The sequence below is a fragment of the Vespula vulgaris genome, chromosome 21, assembly GCF_905475345.1.
Source record: "Vespula vulgaris chromosome 21, iyVesVulg1.1, whole genome shotgun sequence".
In the NCBI taxonomy this organism is placed as follows: domain Eukaryota; kingdom Metazoa; phylum Arthropoda; class Insecta; order Hymenoptera; family Vespidae; genus Vespula; species Vespula vulgaris.
The window spans coordinates 1,007,727-1,022,625 of NC_066606.1; the positions used below are offsets into that span (position 1 = coordinate 1,007,727).

General features: G+C 34.9%; 2 protein-coding genes across 4 annotated transcripts; both read right to left on the reverse strand.

Moving 5' to 3' along the window:
* Positions 1 to 78: 78 nt before the first annotated feature.
* Positions 79 to 10,848, reverse strand: LOC127071369 (metastasis-associated protein MTA3). Of its 3 annotated transcripts, XM_051010594.1 has the most exons (13): positions 9,763 to 10,847; positions 8,322 to 8,389; positions 8,074 to 8,167; positions 5,790 to 5,972; positions 4,049 to 4,300; positions 3,697 to 3,968; positions 3,432 to 3,620; positions 2,926 to 3,345; positions 2,239 to 2,839; positions 1,938 to 2,088; positions 1,820 to 1,848; positions 1,075 to 1,333; positions 79 to 896 (listed from the first exon to the last, which is right to left on the reverse strand). In XM_051010594.1, exons 1-13 carry the CDS (start codon positions 9,863 to 9,865, stop codon positions 758 to 760), a joined length of 2,760 nt encoding a protein of 919 aa, XP_050866551.1. In that variant the 5' UTR covers positions 9,866 to 10,847; the 3' UTR covers positions 79 to 757. The 3 variants fall into 3 exon arrangements, with proteins under 3 accessions (XP_050866551.1, XP_050866553.1, XP_050866552.1); XM_051010596.1 differs by lacking the exon at positions 5,790 to 5,972 and having other exon boundaries at positions 9,763 to 10,848; XM_051010595.1 differs by lacking the exon at positions 1,820 to 1,848 and having other exon boundaries at positions 1,939 to 2,088.
* Positions 10,849 to 11,189: 341 nt separating this feature from the next.
* LOC127071376 (uncharacterized) lies at positions 11,190 to 14,839 on the reverse strand. The gene is made up of 3 exons (XM_051010612.1): positions 13,486 to 14,839; positions 12,608 to 13,411; positions 11,190 to 12,509 (listed from the first exon to the last, which is right to left on the reverse strand). The coding sequence occupies exons 1-3, from the start codon at positions 13,826 to 13,828 to the stop codon at positions 12,475 to 12,477; spliced, it is 1,182 nt and encodes a 393-aa protein (XP_050866569.1). The 5' UTR covers positions 13,829 to 14,839; the 3' UTR covers positions 11,190 to 12,474.
* Positions 14,840 to 14,899: the final 60 nt, after the last annotated feature.

Below are 14,899 nucleotides of genomic sequence, written 5' to 3' on the forward strand. Positions count from 1 at the left end.
TTTACTTTTAAAAATCTATAAAAATGATTATAAAGAAAATGATATAAGAAAAGGTCAGACGAAGGAAAGAAACTAGTATATTCTTCCACTTATGCTTATGTTTATTTATTAATTGTTGCGACGGAAGTCATCAAACTTGAAAATTTAATAAAAATATTCACAATGAGCATTCTTTCTCTCTTACGTTCTTATCCGTTCTCTCTCACATTCGTTTCTGTTCGCGCACGAATGCACGCGACCTTATTGCGCGTATATGAGCCAATTTTGCAAACATTAAAGTCGTGTCCAACGGATTGGGACAAGTATTTTGTTGCCTGGCTATGCTGTATGAATGCATGGTATGATGTATATGTACATTCAATTATTAATAATTATTATTAATAACAACAATAATTAATACGAATAGAAAATCATGTTTCATTCGAATGACTTGATTTTTTTTTTTTAAGTTCGATGAACATTAACTTCATTAATTACTCATCTTTCGTCCGTACATGTGAGTTACGATTGGTAATGTCAGTGCAACATGCAGGTTCGGATAAGTGAGGCCTTCAGTTTCGACGACTCGCTGTTAATAACGGGATTTGACAAATGCCAAATGAGCATTCTCATTTTTCTCAATTTCAAAGTTGTTCAATGACAATACACTAGCTGCAGTCTTTACAGCCGTCACCCTGGCACTGAAGTATAACGATGACGCAATCCCTTCGCAGCGATACCGATTTGAATCAGCTGCTTAACCGATCGTATTACCGATTCAATCGAGTATGACGACCATATCATCACCACGTACCGTTCTTTGTGAATGAGGTGGATGTAAAGGTGTCGATAATCTACGCCATGGCTTACGTGCTGCTCTTCGTAATTCCACCGATGACAAACTTCTTCTGATTCGTCTGTAAAGTAATAAGCATAGATGATTAAATCTACATTTATAAATTCGTACATCTTAATAGATTTATTATTATTATTATTATTATCATCATCGTCATCATCATCATCATCATCATCATCATCATCATCATCATCATCATCATCATCATCTTCTTTTCTCTTTTTTCTTTTCTTACTAACTTCGTCTGATCTGAAGCACGAAAATAAACATCATCTGGCGCATCCATCCACGATATAACTTGTTTACGCGCGTTACTCCTGGATAAAGGAGGACCATGTGGTAAGGAGTGCGGATGCACAGCTCTTCCATTAAGCGGTGGTGCTAATGGAAGAACTGCAGGAGCAGTATGTTCCAAAGCATGTTTTGGATGTAACTGCTGAGAATGATGAGCCCTTTTTGCAGGTGGTCCAACAGGGAGCCCTGCATTCAGGGCAATACCTGTAAAATAACACAAGGTCTCTTTTTAAACTGCTAGTCGGTTGCAAGTTTTTTAAACTCGCTCATGTTTCTATCCATGGACGCAAGAGCATCGCTAAAACATACTGTTGGAATACATATATCTAATACAATCTAAAAATATTATTCTTTGAATATCTATACATTGCACTATCAAAGTTTTATAATTCTCTAATAGATTGATTAGAAAATAATAAATCTCTTAGAAACAGTTGTACACTATTTAAAGTTTGACAAATTTTATCTTATCTTATTTTTTTTTTATATTCTAAATTAAAAATATTTTATCTTGAAATATATAAACTTCATATAGTAAGTTTATATAAAAACTCGTTTGATAATACTTTTCAAATATCGATGATAATTCATAAGTACATAAGTTCTTCAAATGTCATGTGAACACTCCAACATTCATGTTCATTACAATCTCATATTTTGCTTTCTCTGTTCGTTAAATTTGTATTTTACCTTCATCCCAATCCACATCAGAGTAGTAGCCAGTAAACAGAGACAACATTCAATACTAGGGAATAGGCTTTTACCATAAAGAAAAAATTCTAATATCAATAAGTATTACTAAAACTTACCATCCGAACCATTGATTTCATCAAATGGAGGCCTTGTGCGTTTCAATATAGTTTGTTGAGTTTGCATAGCAGGCTGTACTTGAGGTGGAGTTAATGTAAGCCTGTCTACTTCTGGTTTATTTGGTACTCTCTCATATAAAAGACTACCATCTGGAAAATGTGAATATTGTTAAGAATATAGTAGAGGGTTAATTAGTTTAACTATAAAGTTCATGTTTTATAGTAATTTGCAAAATATTTGATTATGTTAATTATGAATGAACGATATATATATATATATATATATAGGTATATATATACCAGGTGCTTTAGGAGGACGAGGAAATGAAACACGATCTGGTTGTTTACGTTGCGCTGGTGCTGTAAGTGTCAACCAATCCCAATCTCCAGGTTGTCTTGGAGAAGGATGATCGCCCAAGCGTGTAGCTATATCAGTAACACGAGGACGAGGTCTGGGCCGAACTGCACGCGCTAAAATGCGCAATTCAGCAGGACTTTTAGAAGTTAATTGAGGAGATGCACAAAGATGTCGTAGTGGAGCCGCATTCACCGGTTGATGAGGTGCTCTGGCAGCGTGACGTGTACGTAACTGGGTAGCGCAAAGTCGGCGAGCAGCTCGCGCTAATGCCGGAGTACGTAAGTAAAATGCTGAGCGAGTTTTCATAACTGGCCGTGGAGATCCACTGCCGCCGCCTCCACTTGCTCCGCTTCCTCGCAAATCAACACCATGAGCACTGGCATAGTGTCGGCTAAGATGAGCCTTCAGTTTAAATTCTTTACCGCAAGAAGGAATGCTGCAACGATGTGGTCTATGAGCACCACCAATTCCTTTACTTTCTTCATCTGACCCAGCTCCACCTCTTTTTCGTTCCAAATCTACATCATCGATACGAGAGGGAACCTAGATAGTTGCGCAAGAATATTTAATTATATTGTTAATATGCCGAATTACATTGATAAAATATTTCATAATCTTGTGACATATACCTTTAATCCGCCATATTTTTTCCAATACATCCAGCAAGATTGACATAAGCGACATTGCATGTGTGATGGCCCCCAGGCATACCATTGCGAACTTTGCATAACTTGACAGCTCTCACAAGGTTTACCACCAACACCAACCATAAGTATACCAGTATTATCACTGGTCATATTACCATTGCTATTGCCATTCAGTACATTAGTTGGTTTTCCATTAGAATTATTAGTATTTCCCAAAGGAACAATCGTAGTTCCAGAAGCCGTAGCAGAAGGTACAGGTGTTTTATTGTAATTTGGTATATAAACTTGTTTTAATTTACTTTCTGCTTCTACGGCTTTTACCCTTTTTTGTTGTACGTAACGATCAGTTGTTTTCCACATGTAATAATATTCGATAACATTTTTTAATGTCTTCCAAGGTAGCTGAAGCATCAAATCATAGATTGTATTAAAAACATAGATGAAATAAAATTATATACTAATAAATCTTAGTAAATTTATATGCTTACAAAGTCCTGACGTATATCAGAGAAATCCTTTCCATATTTATCAAGAGCTTCTTCAAACAAATTTGCCTCTGAGGCACTCCACTCCTCCATCTCATCTCTGCATAATACTGGGCCAGAACTGGGCACTAGCGATGACATGGCCTTAGCTACATCGTAATTGTGCCGATGTAAAGTATCCATTGCATGAAACTAAAATAATACAATCGGATATTAAACATTTTTTAAGTGCATAATCATTATTCTTACATACGAAGTTGATACTTACTAGAGTAATATCTCTGGATGCAGCAGCTGCAGACATATGCAAAGAGGGTTGTTTGACAGATGATGAGCAATCAAGAGCTCTTGCAAAAGTGCCAACAGATCGACTAACAACAAGAAATTGATCAATTTGACGATCTGTCAATGAATGACGTGGTGTCCACACTAATGTTTCTAGATCCTGTAACCTGCGAGGATCTGCTTCTTTTTCAGCAGGTGTTAGGGGTGATGGTGCTATTCCATCAGCTTGATATCTACTTCCTACTCTAATTTCACCTATAACATTTAATATAGTAGGCAAATAAATATATTAGACATTAAGAAATTCACCTTAGTATTTTCACCTAAATAATTACCCTTATCAGCTAACAAAGTACGCTGAGCTGGATCGAAAACTAAGCAGTAAAAGAACGAATCTTCTTTATTTAGATAACTTAATAACGATTCTGTCTCATTTAACAATGTCACACAGCATTTGCCTCTTATATGTGTGGCAGGCATTGTTTCTACCTGTCGAGATAAAAAAAGTTCTCTATGCTTCATTTGATGGCGTTGTTTAGTACTTAATTCCATTACTCCTCCAGGACCTACTACACTTTCTTCCATCCCTGCATTTTAAAAAAAAGTTTATACTATTGTGATTGCACATACTATATAGACAACTAATATTAGAAAAAGCTTAAATGATATTTTGCTAAATAAAGAATGTAATAAAATTCACACTTAATCAAACTTTTGTTTTATGTTCATTAAATGATAAAGTTAGCAGAATCTATATTTTTCATTGTAAATGTCTTTCAATATAAGAAAATTTTAATTTATACTAATATTTGTACACATAATACAAGAATGATAATGTTAAATCGAATTTAATACCCACATATATATTGTGCTAGTATCCACCAATTATAGTGGTTATTTCTTATTATTTATAAAATAATACTATTTTCTTAGCACTTATTAGTATAATTTTAAAATGCTTTTTTATCAATAGAATAATTTCTATATGATTAAATCAAATGTAAATGAAACGCAGGGATATGGCAGAATCAATCAAAATGCGCAGTAATGAACCAAAAGATACTAGCAAGAGCGGGCAACAAAAAAAGGTGCAAAAAGAATTGTAAGTCAATAACATTCATAGCAAAAAGAAAAGTATTTTTAAAAGAACACAACATATGTAGAGAAGCCTCAGATTACTAAAGAATCATCATTCTGTACGGCGGGATTTTTTTGTGAGTTGATGTGGATGATATGATACTGATAAAAATGATAAATGAAAATGAAACCAAACATATCATCGAGAGATAGAAATGTTGAATGAATAAATTTTAATATGTATAATTATATACTAGGTGATATATTAAATATATATATATATATATTGTTCAAGAGATGTATACTATTTAAATTATTAAAAATTTGATGCAATATGAAGTATCTGCATGATAAAAAGATGTATGGGTTTTTCTATAAACTTTATATTTATAGATGAAGTTACCGAAAACTTCTTACGCTAAACTACGAACGAGAAGCTCCGATTAACCCAAATTGTTGTCTCTTTGGCCTTACAGTGAATTTCAGCCTTTCTTACAGCAAACACCAAGATTACAAAGAATTTTTAAATCCCGCCGTTGAATCTGTAGCCTTACATCATCACTGGCTTCTATGTACAACTAATGAAATAATTAAGGAGCACAATTGTGACACTCACTGATGAATCTACAACTATTTATTATTTGTTTATATAGATGTGCACATTGTAAAAGTATTTTTTAAGTAATGCTTTTTATACATTCGTTAATTAGTTTTAATTCCTAGATTTATATAAAAAAAAAAAGAACAAGCCTACTTTTCTCTTTATTTTATGATCTAAAAAAATGATAAAATTCTGAAAAAATGTAATAATACTTTTTTTTGCTTTGTATCTATTTATACATAAGTAATATAAAAGCAATTAATAAAATATAATATAAACCTATACCATATTTCATATAAATTTATAACCTTAGGAATACAACAATTTTTATATTATTATCTTTATTTTATTACTAGATTCATCTGTAGTGGTCACTTTCTAATCGACTGCTCACTCACCATGGGGCTCTTGGGCCTCCGATAGTGGGGCCTTCAGCCAGCCCCCTTTCCCGCCCCCTTTGTTCATCACTTTTGGCCCAATCCCATCTTTATTAGTGATTTCCTTAGTAGAATCTGGATTCTCCAGTTTCGTACTCTGTGTGCTCGCAGGAGATTCTGACCTTTGCTGCTCCGCACTTGCCACTGGAATTTTTATTACAAAACCCACTCTACTATTTTTGATTATTAATTTTTGAAACTAATTCAAAATAAAAAAACAAGAATAGTCTACAAATTAAACAGTAGACTTGGTAAAAGAATAAACTAATAAATTTTCTTTATGTGTCCTTACATATAAATAAATATTATATCTGTATTATTAGATAACAAATCTATGAAATTTTATGAAAATATGTCAGCAAAGATACATATATGTATATATAAATAGAATTTTGATTACATTAGCCAATTCCCTCCACGTTTCTATTTACAAATTTAATTTACATTGAAATTTATTTTTTGAAACTACTAGATAATGTAATAGCATAATTTCGTCATTATAATAAATTTTCATTGTATACAGATCTACTATAATTTATTATAGAAAGAATAATCTACTTTCTTTTTTTTTTAAATATTAATAAAAAGTAATTATTAATTACAGACACACAAATTGGCAAGTATATAATAATGAAACTATATACACGAATAGATATGATATTAGTAAATTGTTATATATTAAAATATTTTTAATTTTCTTTTTTCAAAATCAGATGGGGAAATAAAGAACGAAAATAGCAAAAATGATCATTTATATATATATGTGTAGTCATATCACATACTTGTGTATATATATTTGTTTATATATGTATAAATTGCACATAGCTTTTTTCAGAAAATTTGCACAGCTCGAAATGCGGGGAACGAGGCAGAATAGGGAGAGTCTGATTTGAAACAAATACCGGCGGATAGAGATACAATACAAGTAGAAGCACATAAGAGTGAAAGAGAGCGGATGCTCACACACACATTCTTACTCGCGCACGACATAAAAGGAGGGAGGAGAAAGGGAGGAAGGAGGAGGAGGAGGTAGAGGAGATGGAGGTAGATGAGGTGGAGGTGGAGAAGGTGGATGAGGTAGAGGAGGACGCATGGTGAGAGGAGAGGAGGGAACAAATGCTTAAAACGAAGATGGCTAGTGGAGGCCCACCACCGCCACCAGTTTTGCCCAGGCTCGCACACGAGTGTGTGTGTGTGTGTCTTCGTCCTTCTCCATTCGTGATAGCTGTATACGTATGTATTGCAGTGTCCAAAGAGAGTAGTGGCGAGTTGAATGTGTGTGTAAGTATACGTGTATACGTGCAAGAGAGAGAGAGAGAGAGAGAGAGAGAGAGAGAGAGAGAGAGAGAGAGAGAACACACATAACACGTACCCGACCAACCCCTGCGTCAGTCATTCATTTAGTTGAGGCTGGCGGGAGGAAAGGTAGAGGTGGAATGGGGGCCTTGGCGGGTGTACCGCCCCCCCAACCACCCCCAGCAGATCGATACAACCCCCATTCCACCCCACTGCCACCCCCCAACTTTACTTATTATACATTCCCACCCTTACCCCCCAGCCGCCCCCTCAATCCCCACGTCTCATTATCTTTGCCACTGCAAAGGAAAAATCGAGAGAGTTTCGGAGACTCACACACTCGCACATATATATATGAAAGAGCGCGCGTAGAGACACATGCATACACGTACCTCCATTTCTATCGTATTCTGTCTCTTTATCATTTACAAATGTATTTATGAACGCGTATATATATATATGTATAAATTTGATCGAACTTTATTTTTTAGGCCCTATGCTCAATTCTATCATTGCTTTTCTCAAACTTGTTTTTATTCACATAGGTGAGCTTCGAGTAACGTTTTTTAAAATGGAAGCTGTTATTTAAGAAATTGAACTAGATAAATGATGAATAAAATTATAATTTTTATAAAAATTACGGATATATGTGTGCGCGCGCGCGTGTATGTGAGTATATATATATGTGTACATACTCAATAATGTACTAACCATATTAATTTTTATATTTTTTCATTTGAAAAACGTAAAATCTTACGCAAATTTCACGTTCACTTATCCGTTTTCCCCTCAAAAAAGAATGCCAAAAAATTTAATATTTTCTTCTTCTTAGTAAATAATACAAATGAAGATCTTTAAAAATCTTGCGTTATATATACTTTTATAATTAAATATAGAAATTTATAACAATTTATAGATTGAATTATAATACATATTATGATTTACTTACACTGATGTTTATCTGCTAACATTATTAAAGTATTGGGTAAATCCCTCCGCCTAAAAAAGCACATGACTTTTGCTTCGACATTTCCACTTGCGGTCTACAACAAAACAATATATCAATGTAAATTATGACATGATTTTTTTTTTTATATTATTATTAATGCAAAAAGAAAATGCACGGTAGATAATTATTGACATATATACTTGTATCGCAAAAATTTCAATCAACTTAATTATAGAATTTTATCTTACCTTATTTAACTCTTCTATCCTTCTTATTTGGTAAGGAGAAGTGGAAGATGTTTCAAAATATACATAATCTGAAATAATATGTTTACATTTATATGTTATTTTAGTATAAAAGAATTCCATTGAATTAAAAATGATATATATATATATTATATAAAAAATATATATAAAATATATGAAATATATAAATTAATATATATAATAATGAATTATAAAAAGAATTGAAATATATTTCTGAATATATAAAAATCTTTTGACGATTAAAAATGATATTAATTGTTTTTGTTCTAATTGAACTTATTTGCTTCAAAATCTATTAATTATCGAATATGAAATAAATGATGGTTATGAAACATTAAATCAAATTTATATTATTCTTTTCAATAAATAGAAAGTTACGGCAGTAAAATATCCGCACGATCCTAACGGAATTTTACAGTATACCCAGAATTCAACGAAGGTTAAAAGGAGCTTTCATATTTTCCGAATATGAAAAATTTCATATCACAAATTTTCTTTTATAAACGTATAAAACGTATGTTTAATCATGTCTTCTCATCTATTATCTACTATCAAAAGAACGCAATTCGAAATATTATTCGATTCGTTCTTGCGTTGTCCTCTTGCGACTATATATTTTAATTTTTTTTTTCTTCCTAGCGAACCTTTCACAATATGAGCGAAAGTATAAAAAAAACTTCATCGTCTGTGAACGAATAAAGTAAGTAGAAGATTGGCGGGTAAACAGAAACTATAGAAATTCGTTGATTTTAAAGAATAATGATCTCGGATGCGTTGAAGAAATATACGATTTCGAAAAAATACTTATAGAAATAAAGAAATGATTTCAATCAACGGGATTCATCGTGCAAGAAATTAGCATGACCCGAAGGAAGGAGCAATAGTGGGTCCGGTATAGGGTGGTAGGGAGATAGGTAAAATATGGGAAGAGAGGGAAGGGGGGAGAGAAGGGGAGGGTAGCGGGAGGGTAACGGTAGGGAGGAAAAGAGAAAAGCAGACGTAGACGTACAGGACGCTGCACGGTAGCGGGGAAGTGGTAGCAAGAGGGAGGGAGGAGGGAAGGGAGGTGGAGGAGGAGGAGGAGGAGGAGGAGGCGAAGGAGGAGAAGGGAGAGAAGGAGGAGGAGGAGGAGGAGGAGGAGGCAAAGAGGGGAGAGAAGGGACGAGGGAGAGGAAAAGAGGGGAAAGACGAAGAGAGAAAAGAAGAGGGGTCTCGCGCGCGCGGGGAGAAAATGGGGTAAAACGGGGACGCCATAGCGATGCCATTTGCAAACATTAATTTGTCCTAGGTTAATTAAAGCTGCGTTGTTTGGTGCTCAAGCTATGGTAGGATTGTTCACGGGGCTTCGAATAAAATATTTTTTTTCTCCATTCCGCTTTCCTCCTCTCTTCTTTCTTTTTTTTTCTTTCTTTTTATATTTTACCTCCCACTCGGTACATGTTGGCCGTCATGTTGCTGGCGTCCTGTTGTCCAGCCCCGAGAGCGAAATTGGCGTTCTCGTGGTTCTCTCGGTATTCGGCCGGCATCGGCACGAACTCGTCCTTCAATGACGCGAATTTATCGGCCCCCGAGAACACTTATTCCACCAGTCCACGAAGTTTAGCACGTCGCGGTGTCACTTCATCGTGTTTGTTGTCTCTCTCGCGCACACTACTTCTCTCGTCTTGTACGGCTCTGTCTCTCTCTCTCTTCTGTCTTTATCTCTATCTCACATTACACGCGCACCGCGCGCTTCTTTACCAGCAGCTGTCTCACCGCACTGCCACTCGACGCGACGACTACGAAGGCGACCAGGAGACTACCTCTCACAACGACGCACGTAGAGACGCACGCGGAAGAACGAAGCAAAGGATATCGCACGCGCGCACAGAGCAACTCTTCACTCTATCTCTATCTCCCTCTCCTTCTTTCGACGTACATATATATATATATGTGTGTGTATGTATATATATATTATATATATGTATGTATATATCGTCTATATCTATTTTCTCGGTTTCTTCGTCTACTCGTTTTCTCGTTTCTATTTTTCACGTATTCGTTACGATTATGAAGATGAAGAGAACACAAAGGCGGCGAAAAAGACGGTGACGACTGCGATACCGAAGAAGAGGTACATCGTTAGTGACCGTTGCTTCGTTCGCAAAGGAACAACGCCATTTTCATTCTGCCGCGAGCGCGAGCAGGCTGTACGATCTTCTCTCCCACCATCAGCATCACTACTGCCACCACACCACTGTCGCCCACTGTCGTCGTTACTCGAATCCCTTGGCAAACTTTGATACCGCGTGTATTCGAAATGCTATCACTATTGTTCGTATCGATAATTTATTTCCAAACGAAATCCAAAATTAAAGATTCGAAAATTCCATGATTTAATGTTTGCTTGAAAATATTAAATTCAACCGATGATCATAAAAAGATGTCCTCTTTGAGAAGCAGCGACACAACAGCGCAACTAACGTATGCAAAATTACCACGCTATCTCGAACACCACGAAGCACGAACGTCGATTGAATGATATTCAGAGAACTTAACCTTTTATAGATTACTGTCGACTACTCGAGCGCCGCTCGTTTATTCTTCGTTATTCTGTTCGTTCATTGGTTGCTTTGCATCTGTTGGAAAACGTAGAAAACAATTAAGTACAAGTGGCGCCATCTTACTTGTGTTTTAAACGTTCAATAGTCATAGCGCGAAATTTGAATTGTTCCAGTAAATAATTATTTGGTATAATATAGTTTTCGATGAACCTTGTTATTTATATCATACATTTATATCGTACGTATCATTTTATTTGAATTTTATTTGACATAAATTAGTAAATAGTCTTATATAAAATAAAACTCATTTAATTAATTTATGAAATATTTATATTTACGAAATTAGTCTTTCTATACACTTCCTTACGCGCAGTCACATACTTCTTCTTCACTTGTATTGTTAAAAGGTATATGTAAAAAGATAATTAAAATTACTCGCTAAGACGCAAAGCTTATGCGAGATTGCCTTTTTTGTGAAAATGTTTGGTAATGCGCCTGACTAACAATAAATAGAATGACGAACGTGTCGATTTGATGCGAATACGTAACACAGAATTATATTCATATGTACATACATAATAATAATAATAGCACTAGCAGTTGCGGTTGTAATAGTCTAGTAATTTTAGCAATAATAGTAATAGTTGTAGTTATTATAATAATAATAATAATAATAATAATAATAATAATAATAATAAAATTATTATAATAATAATAGAAATAACATAAGTGCTTTATAATAATAATGAAAATAATAATACACTTTCATGAATGTTTATAATTTAATTTCATGAAATTTAGATAGTTATGTAAGGCACACCCTATGGTCTTTATCAAGTGATTTTGTCTTGTCATCAACGTATAAATAAATGTATACGGTTGTAATACGCGACTAACTTAACTTAATTGATGTATATTATACTATTTGTGAGAATTATTAATATGCTAACTATAGGCAAAATCTGTTCTGTACATAATCCTATCTTTTTACTAATCTTTTAAGATGGGTAATCGTACTTTTTAATAATAATAATAAAATAATAATAATAAAATAATAATAAAGATAATAATAACATTAATAAGAACAACAAGATAATGCATATGCACAGGGTGAGAGCATGCTTCTTTCTACATAATATGAAAATCATGTGCAGTACCGTCAAATATAAAAAAGAGAATAGAGTTTGTTTCTTAATGTTAAATTGTCTCTACACTCATATATCGTACCGTTTATATAATCAGAAAATCACGTCAAATTCCCTTTACTTTTAAAAACATCGATTACATCGTAAAAAAAATTATCCAACAATTTTATATGTTTCTAGTAGTTTTGTTAAATTCAACTAAAAATACTACTCATGATATAATTTGGTAATAATCTAAAATAGCTATGCCAATGTTGACAGTTTATGCATTTGTATGTACAAGTATAACATCCAGATGTTATCCTTCTGGTTGCACATCCCTACTTACTATGATATTATTGTTTATGGATAAAAAAATACTAATATATCGCATTTGCGTTTGTTGCAGGGGCAGTGTTTTCATAGTTTTGTCCATTGATAAGGCACCAATTTATGGGATCCTGAGATTCAACCGGCATGTTTTGATAGATTTAGAGGCATATCTGAAGTATAATGAACATAGTATTATTTATTTTTTTTTTTTAATTATACGTCCTAATAAGTTTAATTTATCAATACAAAATATATTCAGAAAATATACCTGAAGGAGGAGTAAGCGTTTGTTCTCTGTAGTCTTTGTAATGATGTACAGGTGGAGATGGAGGATGAGGTGGTGGTGGGGCATACAATGGCAAAGGGGGTGGGTAATGAACAGGTGACGGATAATGCATCCATAATGGAGCTCTATATGGTCCAGGAGGCAACATTGGAACACCATAGAGTGAATGATGTACAGTTGCATTGGTAGATCCAATATAAGGGTCCATTCGCACTCTTGGATAAGAGTTACTCGTTGAGTATTTCACAGGTTGCCTGTCATCTGGTTTCAACAAATTTCTTAAAAATCCTGGTTCAGGATTTGGTTTATCTTCTCCCAAAATACTAGTTATACTGTATGAAGATAACTGCTTTGGAGAAGGCGTAGAAGTACTGGTTATATTAACAGGCTGAGGAGTAGCACGCCTTTTTGATGCCTGATCCTCCAATGAAACTCTTTCTAGTTCCCTTAAAATACGCTTGCGAGGTGAAACAACATTAGGATCAAGGAGACGTGCTAATTTATCAACTATCAGGCTTAAAGCTTTCCCAGATGATGTATCATTCACTTTACGGACTGGTTTTATATGAGATACCGAGGACTCTGGAATAAGCATTAAGGATGTGGGATCATGTGGACGACGACGTTTACGTGCTACCAAACGAGGATGCGCGCAAAGCCGGGTTTTTGGATTTCTATGGTAATAAAAATTGAACTCTGTGGATATCCTGCGCCTGGGATTAGCTTGCTTCCAGCAATGGTCTCTTTGCCAAGGGCTTGATTGAATCGAAGAATTATCATCAGAAACTGAAAATATGTAATATTTTTTATTGATTGTTTTATCCATATCTGCTTAAAAATATTGTTCCTTTTAAACATACCGCTAAGAGAAGTGGTACTCTCTTGCCTGTTGGGTATAGTGCTTGCAGGTGGCCAGAATGTCTTTTTTGGAACAGGAAACCATGTTGTTCTTTCTCCATCTCTACGATGTGACAGCTCCAATATAAATTTTCCATCTTTAAAAAATTTTAATCTTCCTCCAGGAGTTGGCAAAAGATTACTATCAATACGTGTTTCAGTATGCTGTGTTGGTTGGGGACTTGTATTTTTACCATTGGTATTGGCAAGGGTTGGGTGCAATGTAGGAGGATCACGCGAGCACATCTCTGTCGTGCCCCTCACGTGACCTGTGTGAGCATGACATTCTGCTGACTTTTCACGCATGCTGATACTTTACCGGTATCCATTTTCCTCCACTTGACCTCCCATTCCTTAACCTCTGGATAGCAGGTCTTATAAAATTATAGAACCTATCTGAGGTCTTCCTTTTAAATATTATGTTTAAGAGCCAGATGTAGATAAATCTTGCTAAAGTATTTTTGTCATATCATTTGCCAGAAACATGTTTTTTAAATGAACTTTAAAAAACATCTGTCAGTGACAGAGATAGAATATAAAGTTTGTTATATACGATCATCAAATCAAACACAATTTGGAATATTGATCTTGTAGAGTATCTTGTAGATTAGATTATTATATTAAAAGCTCGTGGAAGATGCATCAATGGTTGACAGGTAGTTTACATTGAAGACAAGCAAGCTTATGCATAAGACAGTGCCTGACAAGAAGTGATTATGAAAGCAGCATTCCTGTAGTATTCAATCAATCAGAAATACATTTTTTTATAATCCGTAGTAGGTTGTAAAACGAAGATTTTGCATCTATAAAATCATTGTGATAATATCGAATTACGATGCGAGCTATCATCGATACTCCAATAATGTTTTGTAGAAAATTTTAAAAGGAATCTGGTATACATAAGTGGCAGCCGCCAGATTCCCACCCACCCACGCACTGCCGCCTTTTGTAACGAGCCCTATTTCGTCTCCAAGTAGAGCCACATTGCAACGATATATCCTTAAGTGCAAACAAACTGATTTTCTTCTTACGATTGGGACTACGGCTCAACTTGGCTTTCTAAACGCGAGATTTTCATGGACCAAACACGGGGACGGCACTTTGTAATGGAAAACACGTTTCGGCCGACACATGTGTTTCACTTCACCCACAAAAGATTCACGTGTTTGCGATAACCGGCCTTATTCGTTCGAGGATTCTTTGTAACGTGCACACACCGCCGTTTTTCTCATGATTTTCGATCTTTCAATGTAAAAAAACAAGAAATTCTCGCCTTCGTGTACTCTTCTCATCGACAACACTGTGGCGGTTCGCGGTCCGCGCGTTCCTCCGTTTCTTAGTTCAACTCCCACAATCAGTCTATGGAACTTCGGATAT

Coding starts and splice junctions, on each gene's coding strand:
- LOC127071369 (XM_051010594.1), bottom strand. CDS start 9,865: ATGCCGGCCGAATACCGAGAGAACCACGAGAACGCCAATTTCGCTCTC. Junction 3,621..3,696: donor CATCCAGAGATATTACTCTA/GTAAGTATCAAC, acceptor GTATTATTTTAG/TTTCATGCAATGGATACTTT. Junction 3,346..3,431: donor CTGATATACGTCAGGACTTT/GTAAGCATATAA, acceptor TTGATGCTTCAG/CTACCTTGGAAGACATTAAA.
- LOC127071376 (XM_051010612.1), bottom strand. CDS start 13,828: ATGCGTGAAAAGTCAGCAGAATGTCATGCTCACACAGGTCACGTGAGG. Junction 13,412..13,485: donor GAGTACCACTTCTCTTAGCG/GTATGTTTAAAA, acceptor ACATATTTTCAG/TTTCTGATGATAATTCTTCG. Junction 12,510..12,607: donor AACGCTTACTCCTCCTTCAG/GTATATTTTCTG, acceptor ATTATACTTCAG/ATATGCCTCTAAATCTATCA.